The sequence below is a fragment of the Emys orbicularis genome, chromosome 11, assembly GCF_028017835.1.
Source record: "Emys orbicularis isolate rEmyOrb1 chromosome 11, rEmyOrb1.hap1, whole genome shotgun sequence".
NCBI lineage: Eukaryota > Metazoa > Chordata > Testudines > Emydidae > Emys > Emys orbicularis.
Window position 1 is genome coordinate 11311743 of NC_088693.1, and position 20458 is coordinate 11332200.

Here is a 20458-nt window from a genome sequence, read left to right on the forward strand (position 1 = left end):
ACATCAGATTCTCCCTGTCCCCTAAGAATATTCTAAACTGAGAGTGAAATTAATATGGACTGTCCTGCGAGAACAATGAAGGCTTTAAGTGCTAGTTAAAGCTGTGAAAGTGATCTCACTGACTACGTATTGTAGTAAGTCTCACAAGAATGACATTAAGGAACTTCGGTGAACATGAATGAGCACAAGTTGCCACATACTTTCCTGGGTTGAAGGTACAATGGCCAACTTTTAGAAACCCCAGTGCAGGACAAGTAACAGGAAAGGCACGAGGTTCTGATCTAACATGATCTATGCTAAACTCTGTCATTCAAATAGTCACAACATAAACTATATACATACCGTTAAATCCTGGCTAACAGGCAAGGTAATGAGTGGAATCATTTCTATCTCTGAATTCTCTTATTTTTGTAAGATTCAGTCTGACTACATCTCACCAGATTTTTTTCCTGGTTACCTACGTTTCATTCTCTAGCTTTTCCCCATGCATGTACTTTCAAGGAGATATATACACTGCTACCTTGATATAACGCGACCCGATATAACACGAATTCGGATATAACGCGGTAAAGCAGTGCTCTGGGGGGGCGGGGCTGTGCACTCCGGTGGATCAAAGCAAGTTCAATATAACGCGGTTTCACCTATAATGCGGTAAGATTTTTTGGCTCCCGAGGACAGCGTTATATCGAGGTAGAGGTGTACAATATATATATATATATACACATATACACACACACACACACACATGCACACACAGTGTATGTATATACATATTCATACACATATATCACTTCCCTCTGCCTACTACTCAGTTCATAAAACAAGAGTGCCTAAATCACATCATTCCACATTATTCATTCATTCACAAATTAACCAGTGATAGTTACTTCATCAATGGAAATGGCCAGCGTGTATATATATGTGAAGATGTACAGTGAACCACCATCTGCTAAATTTACACTGCAAGTGAAACTAATGCACAGTGCTTATCCCTGTGAGAATTAAGGGCCATGCTCAGGCAGTTTAAAAGGCTCTCGCATCAATGAGGATTTCCGTACCAGCTGAGCAGAGAACATAAACCTATCACCTCACTCAGCTGGGATTGCTGCTTTTAGTATAATACACAGATGCTGAAAAAATCCTGAACGTTACTTGTACTTAACAGAAGATGTGCAGACTGCCACTGCACTTCATCAAAAGAACGCAGACTGGGTAGGGGTAGCGAGAAGGTCTGACTGATGATCCTGATCTTATTTTGCAGCCACAAATAGCCCTGGGCAGGAAGAAAAAACTGGGGCAATTTGGGAGGAGTGCATGCGTGTATTACAGAATTTACTTCATTGTTCTTGGACCTCACCCTGAAAACTCCAGCTCCCACTGTATGTCTCCTGCAAAGGGCATAACCAAATTTCTCTCATTAGCTGCTGGAGACAGTTACAAAAAAAGAAGGCTAATAACATTAACCAAGTTGACAAGGTCAAAATGATTGTTTTCATTAAAATATTTGAGCCTCTTGGAAAATGTTAGTTATTTGGTTCAAGGCTGCTTCAGCTGTTTAGAAAAGACAATATGTCTCTCTCCTGATATTTACATTGAAAGGGGCTGAAGCTGAATACCAGCTTACAGGAGACAAAAGGACACAATATTCTCTCCCTAAATGAATCAGCCTCCCAGAAATTACATAATGTAAACAGCGCCAGGCTGGTATTTACATAACTTTATAGACAGATTTGCCTGTTAGGGAGTTTGTTTGAGCCAGCCGGAGGATATACATTGAAAGGGAAAGATTCCTCTGCAGGCTGATATCTGTGGAACATTTGGTCGGGCTGTTTCCCTGGCCCCGATGTTAAATTCATGGGAGCAGAGATGCTTGGAAGCCTCTCTTTCTTTGTTGTTTCCCTTTTTTGGAATTCTACTAAAAATAGTCAGAGTCCCCTCTCCCGGAAACTGCTCTCTGCACAGTCTGAGCCTTCATAAAATATCAAAAGAAAAGCGAATGTAACTACAGCACGGACACTTGGTCGTCCAGGTGAAGCCTGTCCTTCACATTGACCCCAATTCAAGAAAACATCCTTATTTAGGACAGCACTTCCAGTACGTGCTTAAGTCCCACGGATTTAATGGGCCTGGAGCACATGCCTAAAGTTAAGCACATGCTTAAGAGCTGCCCTGAATAGGGATGGACTTCAGCACATGCTGGAAGAGTACCGTTCGTACCCTTGCCATGTGTTTGTACCGTGATCGTATGCATCCAAGCAGCAGAGTAAGGCAGTGTAGGGCACATCTCCATGCACAGCTGCACAGGACGTAATCCAGTCGTGGCTTGGTGTGAGGAAGGAGCAGGGGCTACAATCTTGAGACTCTCCACACCATGAGAAAACAGGTGTGGTGAGAGGTCAGCATGGATCCTTCCACCTCCCCCCTTATGATTCCTTAAAGGCACAATGCCTTCCCCAGGGATCCTCCCGGAGCAGCACATGGTAGCCCTAAATACGTAAGAGTCTTCACCTCCCCTTGGCCAGCACAGGGATTAATATCTGGGGACCATGTTCTCCCTGAAATAAAGGAAATGAGCAAAAGGTAACTTGGGTAGGAAACTTCTCTAGCTATTAGGAGTAAAAGGATCTTTTGGTCAGTCTCGTATCCCCCTTGAAGATATGTTGGGAATCTGCTATGCTACAGTTTCAATCTACAGTGGAGACATAAATTGCATTTAGCACTGATAGATGCTAAAGAAACTGCATTAACAAGTGTAAAAATGTTACTCAGTAGGACATTGGAATTGCCCATAGCAGCCTTGAGACCAGGCCCAACTGTGCTAGGCCCTATACAATACATAGTAAGAAACAGTCCCCGCCTTCAAGAACATACAGTCCTGGGAACTTAACATACATCTTCTAAGTCCCAGCCCCATGACTAGCCAAAAGATCATTGTTCCTTCCTTGGGCCAGATTTTTCCTGGTGTAATTCCACTGACCTTTTATATTAAAATATCATCTATGGTCCCTTATAATACATTAGCAACTATGCATAACAGCCAAGAACAGAAGACAAAGAACAAGAAACGAAAGCACTGGCAGAGACACTCCCTACCAAATTAAGCAAAGGTATGGGGATGAAAACTGCTATAATCAACTAGAGAAAGTGGCATGGAACACCCGGTATCTAATAGCTGGCCTTCTATCCCTTCATCAATCAGCAACAAATACATTCAAATGGAAACATTGCAACACTTTCATCTCTTAAAATACAAAAGACTGAACAACCTTCTCTATCTCCTACATCAAACATGCAAGAACATCACATTTTAAAATACAAAAATATATCAAATAAGAGACAGAACTCAAAAAGCAAACATTACGACCACCATCTTGGCTGACACACCAGGATTGAACCAGGGACCTCCTGACCTAACAACATAAGCAGCTAATAGTTTAAGCTAAAGACCCAAGCCTCTCTAAGTAGGGCTGTAAGAGATTCATATCCTCTGTGGTCTGGTGACAGACAGATGCCTATAACACCCAGTCACCATTGGAGAATGTGGAATATAAGATTAGACTATAATGCGGTGTCCTCTGGTACTGTAATGTATTGCTGTTCCGTGACACATAGATATAAGAACATACAGAAATAGCTGGAAAGGAAAGTACAGCAGCGACAAGAAAATCTGCCCAATAGTCCGGAAACAGTAGTGAAGGGTTGAAAACTAAACAGTTCCAGGTTCACAATTTCTCAAGCAGCAATTTTCTCACAACACTTTGAGACAAATGCTTATTAACTTAGTAATCAAAGAGTTAAATTTGGTGACAAACAGAAGCTAGACAGAATAACTCATTTGCCATCCAGGCCAGAGATTTGTGGGGTAACATTTTTCTATAATATGTCTATAATAGCTTTTATTTTATTTTCTCATTAAAAACGACCAGCTGGTTCAATGGAAAATCCCATATTTAGCTTCTAAAACATTTAAAGACAGATCCATCATTATTTTTTTCCCACCAGCCTCCCTTAAGAAATCTGGGGAAATTCACATTGATTTTCACAAGGAAGAGAGAAGACACACTGACACACTCCGAGCCTCTTTTACTCAGAAGATTAAATATAGTAGGAGACATTATTTTCTTAACAGACATGGTAGATAAGAAGACTGGTTCAAAACAGCTTTGATAGGACACAGCCTGTTCCTACAACACATTAAACCAAGGCTAGTAAGTATATGGAAACCTAGCATGAAATAGAAATATAGGCTCCTCAGATCTGGCCCTACACCACTGAAATCAATGGGAATTTTACCACTGACTTCAGTGAGAGCAAGGTTTGAGAAGTTGGGCTCATGTAGTTTTCATGTTCCTCACATACCAGGAGGTTGTGAACACTTACAACCCTCATCACCTTCAATTATGGAAGACCTGGTGCTAAGATGCCATGGCCAAGCTTGCAGAATTAGGTCCTAAAGCCAAGTTCTTGAGTGGATATTTAGACTCCAAAGTATATGGGGCTTGATTTTCAAAAATGCGGAGCATTCAGCTGCTCTGAGGGACTTCAGCGAGAGTGGATAGGTGTTCAGCACTTAAGGAGTCTAAGGGCACGTCTCCACTACCCGCCGGATCGGCGGGTAGCAATCGATCTATTGGGGATCAACTTATCGCGTCTAGTGAAGACGCGATAAAATCGATCCCTGATCGCTCTGCCGTCGACTCCGGAAATCCACCGTGGCAAGAGGCAGCAGTGGAGTCGACGGCGGCGCGGCAGCGGTCGACTTGCCCCCGTCCTCACAGCCAGGTAAGTCGACCTAAAATATGCAACTTCAGCTACGCTATTCACGTAGCTGAAGTTGCGTATCTTAGGTCGACCCCCCGCTGTAGTGTAGACCTAGCCTAAGAATGGATTTAGGCTTTAGACTCCTGTTTTTGAAAACCTAGTCTGTCTTATGTTTCTGTTACATACTAGAGTTCTCATATGCTTACTAGATTATTTCACTGGAAATTTACAGTGTGTAGCATCTCTCTGATTCAGCCCTATGTTGCAAAAAACATATTTCTGGACAGACGCTCTCATTTTTCTCCATGTAAGACAATTAATAAAAGTCACTCCTCTTCTGGCAACATGCAGTTATGTAGGATGGACTATAAGCAAAGCCCATGGAAAATACTGTTCTTTGCCAATGTTCACTCAGTTAGAAAATGTCAGTATGGCATAAACTGTAAAGTAACCTGGCAGGGATTCAAGTAGCATACCTGGCATACGTTAGATGCTAATGAACTAGGCACCAAGGATAACTTACACAATAGGTGACTATTTCTCTATTGCTTTATATATACATTAATTGGATTCTTTATTGTAAACTAAGGCACCAATTAAAGATTCAACAAGCTGAGTCTCTTATGCTCTTTTATTTCAGCTAGTTTACATTTGACTAATTCTCAGTTTCACAAAACCCAGGTGTGCCCAATTGAAACTTCTACTCCAAATGCCCGGAGCTTTGGGGAAGCTCAGGTCCAGATCCAAATGCTGCGGCTCAGCGTTCTCTTCATTGTGTGTATTAAGGAAGCAGATTTCAGCTGCACTTGGGAACAAATCCAGTCCCACTGTCTATGGGGAAAGAGGCTTCCCGGCCAATGAACTGGTTATTCCAATGTACAAGATACGGTGCTGAATGCTTTGCAGTTACTGCCCAGAACACAGCCCTGCTTTTGGGAACGCTCTACATGGCAGCATGCAATGGGTGAGGCACGAACATCCTGGGGAAAGGGGTGGAGCGAGGGAAGCAGCTTGGAGTAACTTACTTGGACCCTTAAATTCTCCCCACTCCCTTAGGGAGTGAGGACAATCCTCATTGCAACAGAATTGTCCTCTTCTCCACCCCTTGCTGTATCTGCACAGTGCCTGGGGCCAGTTACTTGGATAGGGCATGGGATTTGCTCTTTAGGGCAAAATTCTACACCCATTTCTGATGCACATATCTCTACTAACACATTTTGCATCCCCTAAACACACAGATCTCCCACTGCTGCCTGTTGGAACAGCAAAATACTGGGTTTGATATTTTTCCTGCATAATTTTGTCCGAACCTAGGGGTATCTGATTTCCCAGATCCAGTTAGTTTCTCCATCCTCACAAGAAGAAGAAAGAATCATTGACTGTAACTGGGCAAATCTGATATAGAGGTAAAAGAGCTTGAAAGAGTGACACAGCAAATGGATGTGGAAGCACTTCATTTCATAAGGGAGAAATATGCATTAGTGGCCATGGTTTGTACTTACACTATAGTAATAACTCACAAAAGTTGTCATTCCATCTTGACAAGGAATGGATAACAGTTAATAAACTGAAGTGTTTTATGATTTGATTATATACCTCCCAAACCAGACAGGTCAAGTCTGTCTCTTTAATGTGACGTTTACCTAAAATGGCTCCTACAGACTTGGATTCTCAGACAAGGTTTTTTTTATTGAAGAGCAACTAACAGAACTATGTGCTAATCACTTGGTCATCGACTGCTGATTTTTCCACAGTAATTAAAATGCTCTGAATCCCCCCTGCTCTGGAGATAAATATGTAACATGATAAAGAACCCCTGACATATTTACATTTATGACATAGTCTTCCAACGATGCCACTGCTCAGCATTCCATCCATGCAACAGTGATGCTGAGAAATCAGATCTGGTAAGAGAAGGCTAGAGCCTTCCAGCGGATTTGTTCTGGATAGTGTTGTGATGACATTTTATTAACAACTGTCAGCGAAAGAAAGCATAACATTGGTTTGACGTGAAATCAAACAGATTTCATGTAGTAGCAGGAATAAAGATTTATTTCAGCAGGATACCAAATACTTTTAAATACTGTAGTTCCTGTTCCTGGGCCTGTTCCTTTCAAAATAAATAAATAAATAAAATCAACACCCAAGATATTTTTTTCTGACACAGTACAATGCATTTTTCACTGAGCAGAGGGAGAAGTTCCACCTGATCTGATTAATCTCTGTGTTAAATCATCCCTTCAACATGTATTATGTAAGTGGGAGTTAGAGGTGTAATACGTGCAGTTGAGATGGGAGAATCCACTACAACCTAATGGAATTTACTTCATCTACTGACAAGAGTTAGTCACCATTCCTTAATATTTAGCTTAAAGCAGTGCAGTGAAATATGCCTACAGAATATAGCAGGCATTTCTTTCAAGACACTCACAAGCGTGTCATTCTTCTCATACACCTTGGTTTCGAAGGTGTTAAATTCTAGAAGACCATTTCAGAGTGAATCAGTGTCTGGATCACTGCATTACTCATTGTGAGCTGCATGCACTTTGTTCCCACTAAAACGGAGTTGTGTTGTTGCACTGTTAAGACCTGGTTCAGTCAGAAACCCGCTGCAACAGCTTCAAGCTGTTAACACACATTTATTTTTGGTTGATTCTTTTGGTATTTCATAAAGGTAATGTTTTCAGAGAGCAGACATGTTCAGCCCTGAAAACCAGCTCTGGGACAAGAGCTATTTTTCATCATTTGTAAAATCAGCTCACTCTGGAAAGTCACTGTGATATAGTGGACCAAGGGAGCACAGACATGGGAGTTAGGAGACTTGGATTCTAAGTCCCACCTTTGCCACTGGCTCATTTTGTGGTCTTGGGCAAGTCACTTAAGCTATTTTTTTTTTAACGAAACTAATTATTTTGGACACTCTACGTAGGAAACTTTAAAGAGGCCTCAATTTTAGAAAATACTGGGTACTCACCCTCTGAAAATCCATCCCTTTAAGGACAATTAGAGTTGAGTACCAAAATAATCACTAGTCAGCTTTGAAAATGGTAGTCTTAAACTTCTCTGCCTCAGTTTGCCACTCCATAACAGAGGACAACATTCTTCCTGATAGGGCGGGTGAGGATTAATTAAAGTTCATAAAACACTGGAGATGTAGACCAAGATTTTCAAAGCCACATTGGACATCTGGATGCCCAATTCCCATTAATTTTAATGGGAATTAGTTGTCCATATCTTTTTTGGTGGCTTCTCAACTGGTGGCCTATGCATTACCCATTGACAATATGACTGCTCCAGCAATGCAAGGAACTGTACACAAACTCTGCAAACTTCCTGTTCTCCAGGGTCTTGTGTGCTTATTGACATGTGCGTGGAGTGAATGTAATACATCACTATTCTGATCTGGTAGTATTTTACAGGCTAGCATTTTGTTCACATGTAAGTGACAAACCAAGGCCAGAGGGAGTGAAGAATCAAACCAAATGAGAAAATGGCTCTTGTTCCAGGAGCATAGGGAACCCATGACACACTCTTTTTAAACCAAATGATGAGCTGCATGAGGTTGAGGGTGGCTGTTGACATTGGCCAATGGTAGCACTCTGAGGGAACGGCATATCATCAACATTAAAAATGTCATTGGTTGCTTTGTCTACAGGGTGTTTTTTATGAAACACTGGGCGGGATTGAGGCAAGTCCTTGATCTTGGACCACTGTAATTTTCATTCCACAACTGCTGCCATGTTAGGAGAACCTCCCTTACAATCTTTAGCCCAGTAGTTAGGGTGCTCTCCTAGGGTGTAGGAGACCCAGGTTCAATTCTTCACTCTGCCTGATGTCCCCAAGGAATTTGAAGTTTGAGCTCCCACACTGCAGGAGAGCATCCTTGTCACTGGGCTATGGGATATTTTGGTATGGGTCTGTCTCAATCTCTCCTGTTGAAGCTCTTCCACTTTTTATAAATAATTAGTTATTGGAACAGGGATGTGAACTTGGGTGTCCCTAGGCAAGTATCCTAACTACCGGGGTACAACATAAGAACATAAGAAAGGCCGTATCGGGTCAGACCAAAGGTCCATCTAGCCCAGTATTCTGTCTACCGACAGTGGCCAATGCCAGGTGCCCCAGAGGGAGTGAACCTAACAGGCAATGATCAAGTGATCTCTCTCCTGCCATCCATCTCCACCCTCTGACAGACAGAGGCTAGGGACACCATTCCTTACCCGTCCTGGCTAATAGCCATTAATGGACTTAACCACCATGAATTTATCCAGTTCTCTTTTAAACTGTTATAGTCCTAGCCTTCACAACCTCCTCAGGTAAGGAGTTCCACAAGTTGACTGTGCGCTGCGTGAAGAAGAACTTCCTTTTATTTGTTTTAAACCTGCTGCCTATTAATTTCATTTGATGACCCCTAGTTCTTGTATTATGGGAATAAGTAAATAACTTTTCCTTATCCACTTTCTCCACATCACTCATGATTTTGTATACCTCTATCATATCCCCCCTTAGTCTCCTCTTTTCCAAGCTGAAGAGTCCTAGCCTCTTTAATCTCTCCTCATATGGGACCCGTTCCAAACCCTTAATCATTTTAGTTGCCCTTTTCTGAACCTTTTCTGGTGCCAGTATATCTTTTTTGAGATGAGGAAACCACATCTGTACACAGTATTCGAGATGAGGGCGTACCATCGATTTATATAAGGGCAATAATATATTCTCAGTCTTATTCTCTATCCCCTTTTTAATGATTCCTAACATCCTGTTTGCTTTTTTGACCGCCTCTGCACACTGCATGGACATTTTCAGAGAACTATCCACGATGACGCCAAGATCTTTTTCCTGACTTGTTGTAGCTAAATTAGCCCCCATCATATTGTATGTATAGTTGGGGTTATTTTTTCCAATGTGCATTACTTTACATTTATCCACATTAAATTTCATTTGCCATTTTGTTGCCCAATCACTTAGTTTTGTGAGATCTTTTTGAAGTTCTTCACAGTCTGCTTTGGTCTTAACTATCTTTAGCAGTTTAGTATCATCTGCAAACTTTGCCACCTCACTGGTTACCCCTTTCTGCAGATCATTTATGAATAAGTTGAATAGGATCGGTCCGAGGACTGACCCTTGGGGAACACCACTAGTTACCCCTCTCCATTCTGAGAATTTACCATTAATTCCTACCCTTTGTTCCCTGTCTTTTAACCAGCTCTCAATCCATGAAAGGACCTTCCCTTTTATCCCATGGCAGCTTAATTTACATAAGAGCCTTTGGTGAGGGACCTTGTCAAAGGCTTTCTGGAAATCTAAGTACACTATGTCCACTGGATCCCCCTTGTCCACATGTTTGTTGACCCCTTCAAAGAATTCTAATAGATTAGTAAGACATGATTTCCCTTTACAGAAACCATGTTGACTATTGCTCAACAGTTTATGTTTTTCTATGTGTCGGACAATTTTATTCTTAACTATTGTTTCGACTAATTTGCCTGGTACAGACGTTAGACTTACCGGTCTGTAATTGCCGGGATCACCTCTAGAGCCCTTTTTAAATATTGGCATTACATTAGCTAACTTCCAGTCATTGGATACAGAAGCTGATTTAAAGGACAGGTTACAAACCTTAGTTAACAGTTCCGCAACTTCACTTTTGAGTTCTTTCAGAACTCTTGGGTGAATGCCATCATGCTCACTCTCTCTTTCCCTGATCAAATGTCATTGCCTTCATGAATGACTATTACCTGCCAGTATGAATGACAATTAATAGTCATTGGGCCAGGGATCCACTTATCAAAGCTAGTGGGACATTCGTTATGTTCAGATACAGACATTCACATAAAATTGGACCAACTAGCACATTTCCTTTGAAATGGAGGGTTTTTTTTAAATTACTTTTCAATCAACTTGCAAGTAAACCCATCTTCAAACAATGCAAACAACACAGAGGTAACCCAAAAATACAGCTGCAGGCAGGGTACAGATAGCCTACTATTGTAATATGATGGTGATAGTCTAGGACTGAGGAGGCGACATGCCTCGGAAGAGACTGGGACCGATTTAGACTGGGACCTCTTACTTTATTGTCATTCTTGAGGGACACTCACAGTTGTAATAGTGATCCTTTAACAAGGCGCGCACACACACACACACACACACACACACACACACACACACACACACCATTAAGTCCATTGTCTTTCAGATGGCAATGATTCTTACTAGTACATTATCTGAGCGGGATTTCAGCTCATGGCTGAGATGGTAAATGCTACTGAATTGGTTTTGTATATAAGTATGTCACCACAGAGGAACAAACAGGAATGTCAGGAAGATGAGTATACACCCCGTGAGACTTAAGGCTGAGATGTTCAAAACTGCCAAAGGGATCTGAACATCCAATTCCTTGTAAATTTCTTTTCTACTGAAAGTAAAGTATAAGCTGACTGTCCTTCTTAACACTTACTATTCCCTTTAAGATACTCAGCTGGTGTAAAGCAGTGTAGCTCCATGGAAGGCAATGGTGCTATGTGAACTTGCACCCAGATCAGGATTGAATACTAAGGGAAAGATCCTCAAGTGGTTGTGTTTTGGTAGGTACAGTGTAATGTGCAAGTCACCTTTAAAGAAGAACACGTCTATCTGTAGGCAGAGAGCAGCATTTAGAGTACATTTTTAGGATTCATGCACAGTGTGTATCATGACAACACATTTTGAAGTTACATGGTAAACACAGCCTTGTTATGCATCAACAATCCAAAAGGTGCTGTTCATTACTATACTTACAGTGCAGAATCAAATTGTATTGGGCAAGTCTACAATAAGCTGTAAGTACTCCATTTACCGGAAAAGCAGACTATTTTTTAAAACCGACGATTATATTATTTTGTGGCTCCATCAGAAATACGTTACACAAGGAAACATCTTAAAGAAGAAGACACAATTTTTCCATTTAAAGAGAATCTTCTCTCTACAGCTTCTTTAAGAGCTAATATAGTAAACAATTTAGGTTCATTTCAGGGAGACATCATATGTTCTGCTACTCTTCCTTTTAAATGCAGCAGTGCCACTTGAAATAAAATACTGTATATTACCACACTGGCACTTTTCTCCTTAACCTTGCTGATATATGCAGAGTCGCAAGTGTGTTGTTACTGCAAAGAAATGTAGTGTATCTTACTGACATACACTAGGAATTTTTCCAGGTTATGGCTAGTGACAACTGTCATTTCAATGAATGCTCCAACAAACCGAACCTTATTAGCTTGAAACAAAAAGTGCACAAATCCCACAATCCAACTCAAATGGAGAAAAATTGAGCAGACTGTGGTATAGATGACATTTTATTCAGGTTACAGGGCCACCTGCAGTACCCTCTCTTCTCCATACAGGAAATATAGTGTGTCTTGAATCTGCAGTGATAGTAAACCTCTTGAGAATTTCCAAGTTCCTTTTAGAAAGCAGTCAGAAAAGAATCTGTGTGGTAAGTTTACTGCATCATGATGGGAACTGAGAACTGAGTGGGATGTGTCAAACACTGTCGCCTCTCCCTTCCATTCTCCCTAAGGCACAAACTCTCAATTCGCATGACCTGCATGGAAGGGTTAAAGAAACAACACAAGCTGCCTGCCTTCATTACTGTGCTTATACATAGGAAGTACCACCGAAGTTCAAGCACTCATGATTCCAGTGAAAAGGAAGTTGTTAAATCACTACACCACTTACTCTCTGTTGCGAGTACAGGGGGAAGCGAGCTCTTTGGCTTTTTGGTCTTCTTCTCAGCAGACTTTGGGGTCTTTGTAGGTGAGGGATCTGAAATTAAAACAAAAGTAATAATAAAATATTCATCTTATTTGAGAATTGAGGGGGAGGGGAAAATCTCCTCCTCATTCATCATAAATTTGTTTTTGGTCTTCCTGCAAAGTTGGGGAAAACTGTTGGTTTGCACATTGTTTACACAGGATTTACTGCTCACAGTTGCTAGGGAATGCCAAGTTCCAAAGAGAAGAGGGACCAACAAGGAAGGAGAGCTCTCTGCAGTTCAGAAGCAGTGGCACCCGGGACTCGATAAAGCGGATACAGTTAACTGCTCCAATTAAAGGGGACACTGCCAAGGATGACCAGCCTTTCTTAACCAATGAGAAGAAGGGGGGTTGTGCCTGAGCTGCCCTCTGCACAGCTCAGGATGGAGGGGCATAAAGGAGGCTTTTAACCAAAGAAACTCAGATTGCCTATACATGGATTGACAGAATGCAGAGAGCTTAGAGAGGCAAATCCTCATAGGCCCAGCTACACTCTATACTAACTGTTCTAAAACCATTTTAGAAACCCAGTGGGCAGCAAGAGCAAAGAGGGATTAGACCCCAAAGCAGCCTCAGTGCTCAGCTCCCTGCTGGTTCTCTGCTTGGGCTGTCTGTTGTGGGGATTAAGTTACAATTTTCACAGAAAGAATGCACGGAGGAAGCAGGCAGCTATTTCTTGCCATTTAGTGAGGGATGAGGTTGGGAAAGAGCATGTATGGAAAGAGGGAGGAAGTTTTACTGAAGGAGTTTCCCTATCAGGGAAAGTACTTACCATCCACCAACACTTTGCAAGCACATTCAGCTCTCCCTGCTGCATTCTCAGCTATGCATTTGTACTGGCCCACATCTTCAGGAAAGGCCTTGTCAATGGTGAGTGAGCACAGTGACCCTAACACAAAGGAAAGAGAGGTCAGAGGGACATTGCATTTTGCAAATTCCGAAAGTACAGTATTGTTAGCAGTGATGGAACAGATGGCTGAACTGTTCTGGCAATACTGAGTTCTGTAGGAGATCACAGTTCCTTAAATGCTTTTCGTGTCTCTATGCTGGAAGATATGTTTCATTAAACTAGGAGGCCAATTTTCAAATTCACTGGAGTGATGAACAATTTATATATGAAGGCTGAATTAAGTAAATTACTCTGGATTCTCAAAGTAGGACTGAGGCACCTAAAATGGATTTTCGGTAGAGATGCATGCGAGAGCCAGATACAAACCTTTGTTAGTAGTAGTAATTATTTGTATTACAGCAGCACCTAAAGGCCCCACCTGAGATTGGGGCCAGATTGTGCTAGGTGTTGTACAACCATATAACAAAAAAATGGTCCCTGCCCCAAAGAGTTTACAGTCTAAGACTACAGACAACAGGACCTCTGCAAATTGATCAGATGCAGGCTTTTGGTTTGGTCTCATCTCAGTATCCAAGGGTGAAAATGGGTAACCTAAGATAGGTACCTAAGCTTGAAAATAATACAGCAAAAGTCACTTTCATTTTGTTGGCATGGCTCAAAGAACAAGTGTAATGGTAGCTCTCAAAAAATAAAAAGGCCCATACATCAGCACTATCAAAGGTATTGCTGTAGCAAAGTATCAGAGGGGTAGCCGTGTTAGTCTGGATCTGTAAAAAGCAACAGAGGGTCCTGTGGCACCTTTAAGACTAACAGATGTATTGGAGCATAAGCTTTCGTGGGTGAATGCCCACTTCGTCAGACGCATGTAATGGAAATTTCCAGGGGCAGGTATAAATATGCAGGCAAGAAGCAGTCTGGAGATAACGAGGTTAGTTCAATCAGGGAGGGCTAGCAGCAGAGGACCTCACCCTCCCTGATTGAACTAACCTCGTTATCTCCAGACTGCTTCTTGCCTGCATATTTATACCTGCCCCTGGAAATTTCCATTACATGCGTCTGACGAAGTGGGCATTCACCCACGAAAGCTTATGCTCCAGTACATCTGTTAGTCTTAAAGGTGCCACAGGACCCTCTGTTGCTGTAGCAAATGCATTCCTAGAGGAAAATGTACAAGACTTGGTTTCTATCGGGTCACAGGGACAGAATGCAGGATTCTGCCTCAATTCTGTTGTGACCATGGAATTCTAACCCAAGGGAAACAAATTTCTGTTTAAAACATGCTATTCTTCTGTGAACCAAGAGTCTGTTTCCAATAGGTGGAGGCTGTACCAATGACTCACTCAGTCCAACTCTGGGCACATCCTTCCTTTCCCCACAGTTCATATGCTGCTTTGGTGCTTTTTGAGTGACTTAAGCCCCCTGGTTAAAGCAAAATCCAAACACAAGCAAGCAGCTTTCTCAGCTCAGGTGAAAGAGAGGGCTTGCTTCTTTCCTTCTTCTCTCTTTGGGTAACACAGCCTGGGCCCCTAAACAGACCTGGGTACAAATTCTGGGCCTTCAGCCCAACAGTTCTTGATTGTCCAAGCCTCTTTTGTCCTCTATTTATCATTCCTCGAGTCTCATGTCCTACTTCCTCTTAGGCCTCTCCAACTATCTTGGACCCTCTGACTACCGTACCATTCCCCAGCACCTCCTACTGGTCGGTCTCTTTCTCTGGGTTAAGTACAGACTACTTCTCAGCTCCCAGCAGGCCTGCCTCTTGGTCACACACATCCCTATCTCATGAGTCTCATGATCTGAGAACGAAACCAATCACAGGTGAAACGGTGCCCAAACTCCCTTAAAAGTGATCAACTCACCCTGTGACAGGAATATCAGAGAAGATTACAGATTTCCCCCAGGGATACACAAAGATTTAGCTTCAGCTCTGATGCAACAACTGAACTCTTCGTACAGAGAAAATCCCCCTTTTTAAAAGGGTATGTCATGATGTGAAGCAAAATGAAATGTAATGAGACTGTTCTCAACGCAATTGCTTTGTGAGGCAAGCATGAGTAAGACCACAATGATTTTGTTGTTGTTGTTGTTGACTCTCAGCTAGATTGGAGAAATGGACTAAAATTCAATTCCCTCCCCCTCCCCGGCTCCCCAAGGAACAAAATGAAAATTGTTTCTGCTGAGAAAGGCTGGCCCTCTTAGTCACATAGTATATAGGCTCTGCCAGTCACAGGAAAAGAAATGCGTGTCTTCCCCCACATGACTTATCTCAAGAATCAGGTTTGAACTCAAAATGCAGCACGAACAGCAAATGGAGGAGAAGCATTAAAAAATGCTCTTACAGGCTGCTTGCAATGACATACAATGTTCAAGGTAGTCTTTTGTAATTCATAGATAGAGTCTGAGTGGATATTAAGACTAATTTCAAATAATTCATAGAGTTCTACAACTTGCATCAAAAAGATAACATATTAGCTCACAGAACCACCATAGGAAACAGACACATACAAGGTGGATTGTTACACACCTTACTAAAACGGAGTACAGTTAGCAGTACAGGACAATGTTATTTATGAAAATATGTTATTTATCCTTTTAGAAAGTTCCTACCCTGACCAACAGATCATTCCCCATTATTAAAGTAATAGCTATACACAAATCCTCAGGATTTCTAGTAACAATGCTGAATGTGCCACGTGGCGTACAACAATCTTTGTTAAAATGCTTTTAAAATCCAGCCCTTGTATGGCTACAAGGAAATGCTTTTGTTGCACCAACTTTCAGTCTCACAGCAACTGAATAAATAGGTACCAATAGCATTCATAACTGATGAGCTTGAGGGTCCTCTGCAAGAGTTGAATTAAGCTGCTATGTCATTCATGTAACTGCTCAACACCTCTGAGATGTGTCAACTGCTCCATTCAGCTCAGCTGGGCTAGACTGAAAAGCCCTATGCTGTCAATTTAAACATCAACATTGTTAACTATTTCACTGCTCATCATTTTAGTTGAAAACATCTGTATTTCTATTAGCAGTTCTGGGGTTCTGGTTAGAGCTTGTTTAAATGTACCGAATGCAAAGCAGGGTCCAAGTTCATTGTTTAATTAGCATGTGTCATGTCTCCTGCTCATTAATTTTCACTTAATACAGCCCAGCAAATAAATGGAGTAAGAGTACTAACATAGGGGCAGTAATAAAGGGCCACCTTTACTCATTAGCTAGCTCAGTAGTCCCATGGGAATCAATAGGATCACTCATGGATTAAGGTGCTACCCAGTGAGAGTAAGGATCTGACTCATAGAAGTGAGGTTTCCTTGCCTGTTGTAATTTGTAGGGCAGTAATGCCTACAGGCCCCAACCAAGACTGGGGTCCCATTGTGCCAGGCACTGTACAAACACAATGAGAGATAGCCCTTGCCCTGAAAAGTTTACAATCTAGACACCACAAGTAAAGGGTGAGAGGAGAAAGAGATGCACAGAGAGGTGAAGTGACTTGCCCAAGATCACACAAGTCTGTAGCAGAGCTGGGAACAGAATCCAAATCTTTTGACTCCCAGTCCAGTACCCCATCCACTAAACCTCATTGCTTCTTTTATAAACTAAGTTACCTACTGTATACTGTAAATACTCTCCTGGAAAATATTTTCTCATTTAATGTCTAGGTTTTGGTCTGCCCTCTTTGCTTATAGAATTTAACATAGAAATATGCAATGTCCTTGTAGTGGGGTGGCTGCCCCACTCCTGCAGAACAGGGGTTGAAAGCAGCCCTGGAGAGGGCTGTGGCTAGAAAAAAGTTCAAAGCAGCCAAGCTAGGCTGAGGGGAAGCAGCCACAGCTGTGGCCAGCTCAATCAGGGCCCAGCTGGCCCTTATAAGAGGGCTGGGGGCCAGGAGCTGGAGGAGTCTCTCTCCAGCCTTGGAGGGAGAAGGACCTGGCTGCCTGGGAGCTCGGGGTACAGGGAACAGAGCAGGGCTGGGGAAAGGCAAGAGAGCTGGGGAGCTCCAGCTGGGCAAATCCCACGGCTGCAGGCATTGGAAAAAGGCCAAAACAGGTACTGGGATTGCAGAGGCTGCAACCCGGGCTTAGGCAGAGGCCAAACCCCTTGCCAATGATGAGTGGCCATTACAGACTGCAGTTTGCCCCAGTGTGCGGGGGCTAGATGATGACTGGCAGTAGCCACTGAGGCAAGGTGGGTTTAGAGGGCTGGGGGTTCCCCTGAGAGGGGAGACCCAGAGTGTGGGGGTACTGCTGGGGCAGAACCCCAAGGTAAAGGGCACCCGGGTCTGGGAGGGACACTGGGCCAGCGGCAGGCGAGACACTGGCCTGCAGCGGGTGCTCCAGATGCTGGAAAAGAGCGAATTCCCAAGATGACCAGCAGGAGGTGCCGTGCCGGTGAGTCGTCGCCTCGCTACGGGCCTTAACTACAAAAACAAAAAAATCTGATTGGGTTCAACGGGGACAAAAACACAAACAAACAATAAAACCCAAAACTTTCCAAAAGGCCTGTGTTCAGTGATCGAGGGCTATATTCCATTCCCTGGGCTAGGAGGCCAAATGTCTTCCAATGAAGTATTTGGTATTTCCTCTGCAAAAGCCCTGCCTGACCTCCTGCACAGAGAGTATTTTCTCATAGTTCTGAGAAAGCTCAGCCTGGTGATTCCAGCTGGGTATTTTGAATCTTGGCACCTCACAAATCCCTGCTGAGTGAACAACTTCACAATGAATTTTGTCCTGCTCAGATCTGTTTGCAGTAATCAGCCAATTGACGACAAACCCTACAGCTCGCACATCAGCACTATGGAGAACACTGCCACTGAGGATAGTGCACATGCAATAGAGCTCATACAAATGGTTTGGATGAGACATTTTCAGGGACTACCACTGGGACCTCTGCAGTAGTGCAGTGACACGGTTAAGGAAGATGTAAGCAGACAGTTTACAGGAGGTTCAAGTTTAAACACAAAACCCCTTTCTGGGGTTTTGGGCCTATTTCAGGATTTTGTGGTTTAACCAAAATAGTGCATACGTAGCAAAATACCTCCGGCTGCTGCATTGCTTCCATGAAGCTCTAGTCAGCAAGCTCCAGAACACAAAGGAACAACAAACAACACCTCTTGTGTCCAATTCCTTGTCCTGACTTCTAGTCAGGGAAACCCCTGACTCCTTATCTCCCATGGGAGTAAACTCAGATCAGATGATGAAGTTCTTACTAATCCATTAGTAACTAAGGAGGGTGTTAAATATCATCCACTCAGGATAAACATTTTAAAATCAGCATGCCCAGATAACTTGCACCCAAAATCCTAAAAGAGTTGGCTGAGGAGATCAATGGAATAAATATGTTCATTTTTAATAAATATTGGAATAGTGGGGAAATTCCAGAAGACTGGAAGAGTGCTAATACTGTGATAATATTCAAAAAGGACAAGTGGGATGACCTGGGTAAAACTCTGGGCAGGTTAGCCTAGCATCAGTACCAGGCACAATAATGGAAAAACTGATAGGGGATTCTATTGATAAAGGATAGGAATATAATTAACACCAGTCAACACGGTTGTATGAAAACTTGTTCTGATCAAACAAACGTAATTTCATTCTCTGAAGAGACTATAAGCATGGTTGATAAAAGTAATTGTGTAGCTGTAATCTACTTACACTTTAGTAACGTATTTAACTCAGTACCACATGGGATTCTGATTAAAAGCTCTCTCTGTAAAATATCAATAAAGCACATGTTAAATGGATTAAGAATTGCTGGCTGACAGATCTCAAAAAGTAATTGTGAATGAGGGGTGGGGGTGTTTCTAGTTGGGTTCTGCAGGGATTTGTACGAGGCCCGACACTATTCAACAGTTTCTGGAAGTAAATATAATATCACTGCCGATAAAATTTGTGGATGACAACAAGATTGGCAGAGTGGTAAATAACGAGGAGGATATGTCAGTCATACAAAGCGATCTTGCCCATTCAAACAAAACACATTTTAATACAGCTAAATGCTATGTTATACATCTGGGAACAAGGAATGCAGGCCACCATCTACAGAATGGAGGACTGTACCCTGGAAGGTAGCGATGCTGAAAAAGATTTAGGAGTCATTGTGGACAAGCGGCTGAACATGAACTCCCAGTGTGATGCTAAGGCAAAAAGGGCTAAGGAGATCCTTGGGGGCAGCAGTAAAGAGGTGATTTTTACCTCTGTATAAGGCATTGGTCAGACCAGGTCGTTTTATTTTGTTGGAGGAATAGGAACCACAATATGATGGGGGTGGAAATCGTACATAAAAGGACCATTTGGGATAATTTAGCAGAGCTGTGCCATGGTCTTTTTGAGATTCTGCAGCTGCTTTTCTTCTGACCTTTCCTAGAGTGTTCAGATTTATGGAGTTGCTTTTTTCTCCTGAATACAGTGTCCTAGTTCATGATGATGTGTTTCCAGTCAGTTCCTGGAGGTTACACATTTTGCGGCCTAAGATGTCAGACATATCAAAGGAACTGTAGTGTTTTGAATAATACAGATAGGGCATCAGATGCAATTATTTGCGAGGCACAAGAAAATGCACCTGGAGGTAAAATCTGTGGTGTACAGGTGTGGAATTATCCTATCAACATTTTCATTTGTTTTGACAAAGGAAGGATTTTATCCAAAAAGTCATGGCAGGCACTGGGTTAGCAGACAGACATGCACGATTGACAGGAGGGCTTAGAAGCAATGTTAAGTCACAAAGAAATTATTAAAGCCACTATTACTAACAAGATCAACAATCATTTATGCTGTCCCAGCACCAGGGATGGGAAAAGAACACTAGCTGTGAAGGAGCTATGTTCTGGGCAAAGCAATGGGAATTCTGGTGCACAACCCCATATTTGCTTGGTGAATGCCAAGCTGCACTGTTGTCACCTGATGTAGGCCCAGGTAGAAACAATGACCCTTCAGGCCCAGCTATGTATAGGGTCTGTGATGCTGGCAGACCAAGTGCCAGCTCTTGTCAAAGCTTTAGGCCTCAGCTGAGCAATGACAAATTCATTGCTGGAAATCTGTCTGTTTCACCTTTGTGT

General features: G+C 42.4%; 1 protein-coding gene across 3 annotated transcripts in view; it reads right to left on the bottom strand.

The window, feature by feature from the left end:
* The window catches only part of MYLK (myosin light chain kinase), a 217402-nt gene that overhangs the window by 65504 nt on the left and 131440 nt on the right, over positions 1-20458 (bottom strand). For 2 of the 3 annotated variants that reach the window (XM_065413161.1, XM_065413160.1), the window contains exons 16-17: positions 13327-13443; positions 12466-12564 (exon numbers count right to left, since the gene is read on the bottom strand). In XM_065413161.1, coding sequence (XP_065269233.1) covers positions 12466-12564; positions 13327-13443 — 216 coding nt within the window. The remainder of the gene's footprint in view (positions 1-12465; positions 12565-13326; positions 13444-20458) is intronic. The other variant, XM_065413162.1, reaches the window with a different exon arrangement.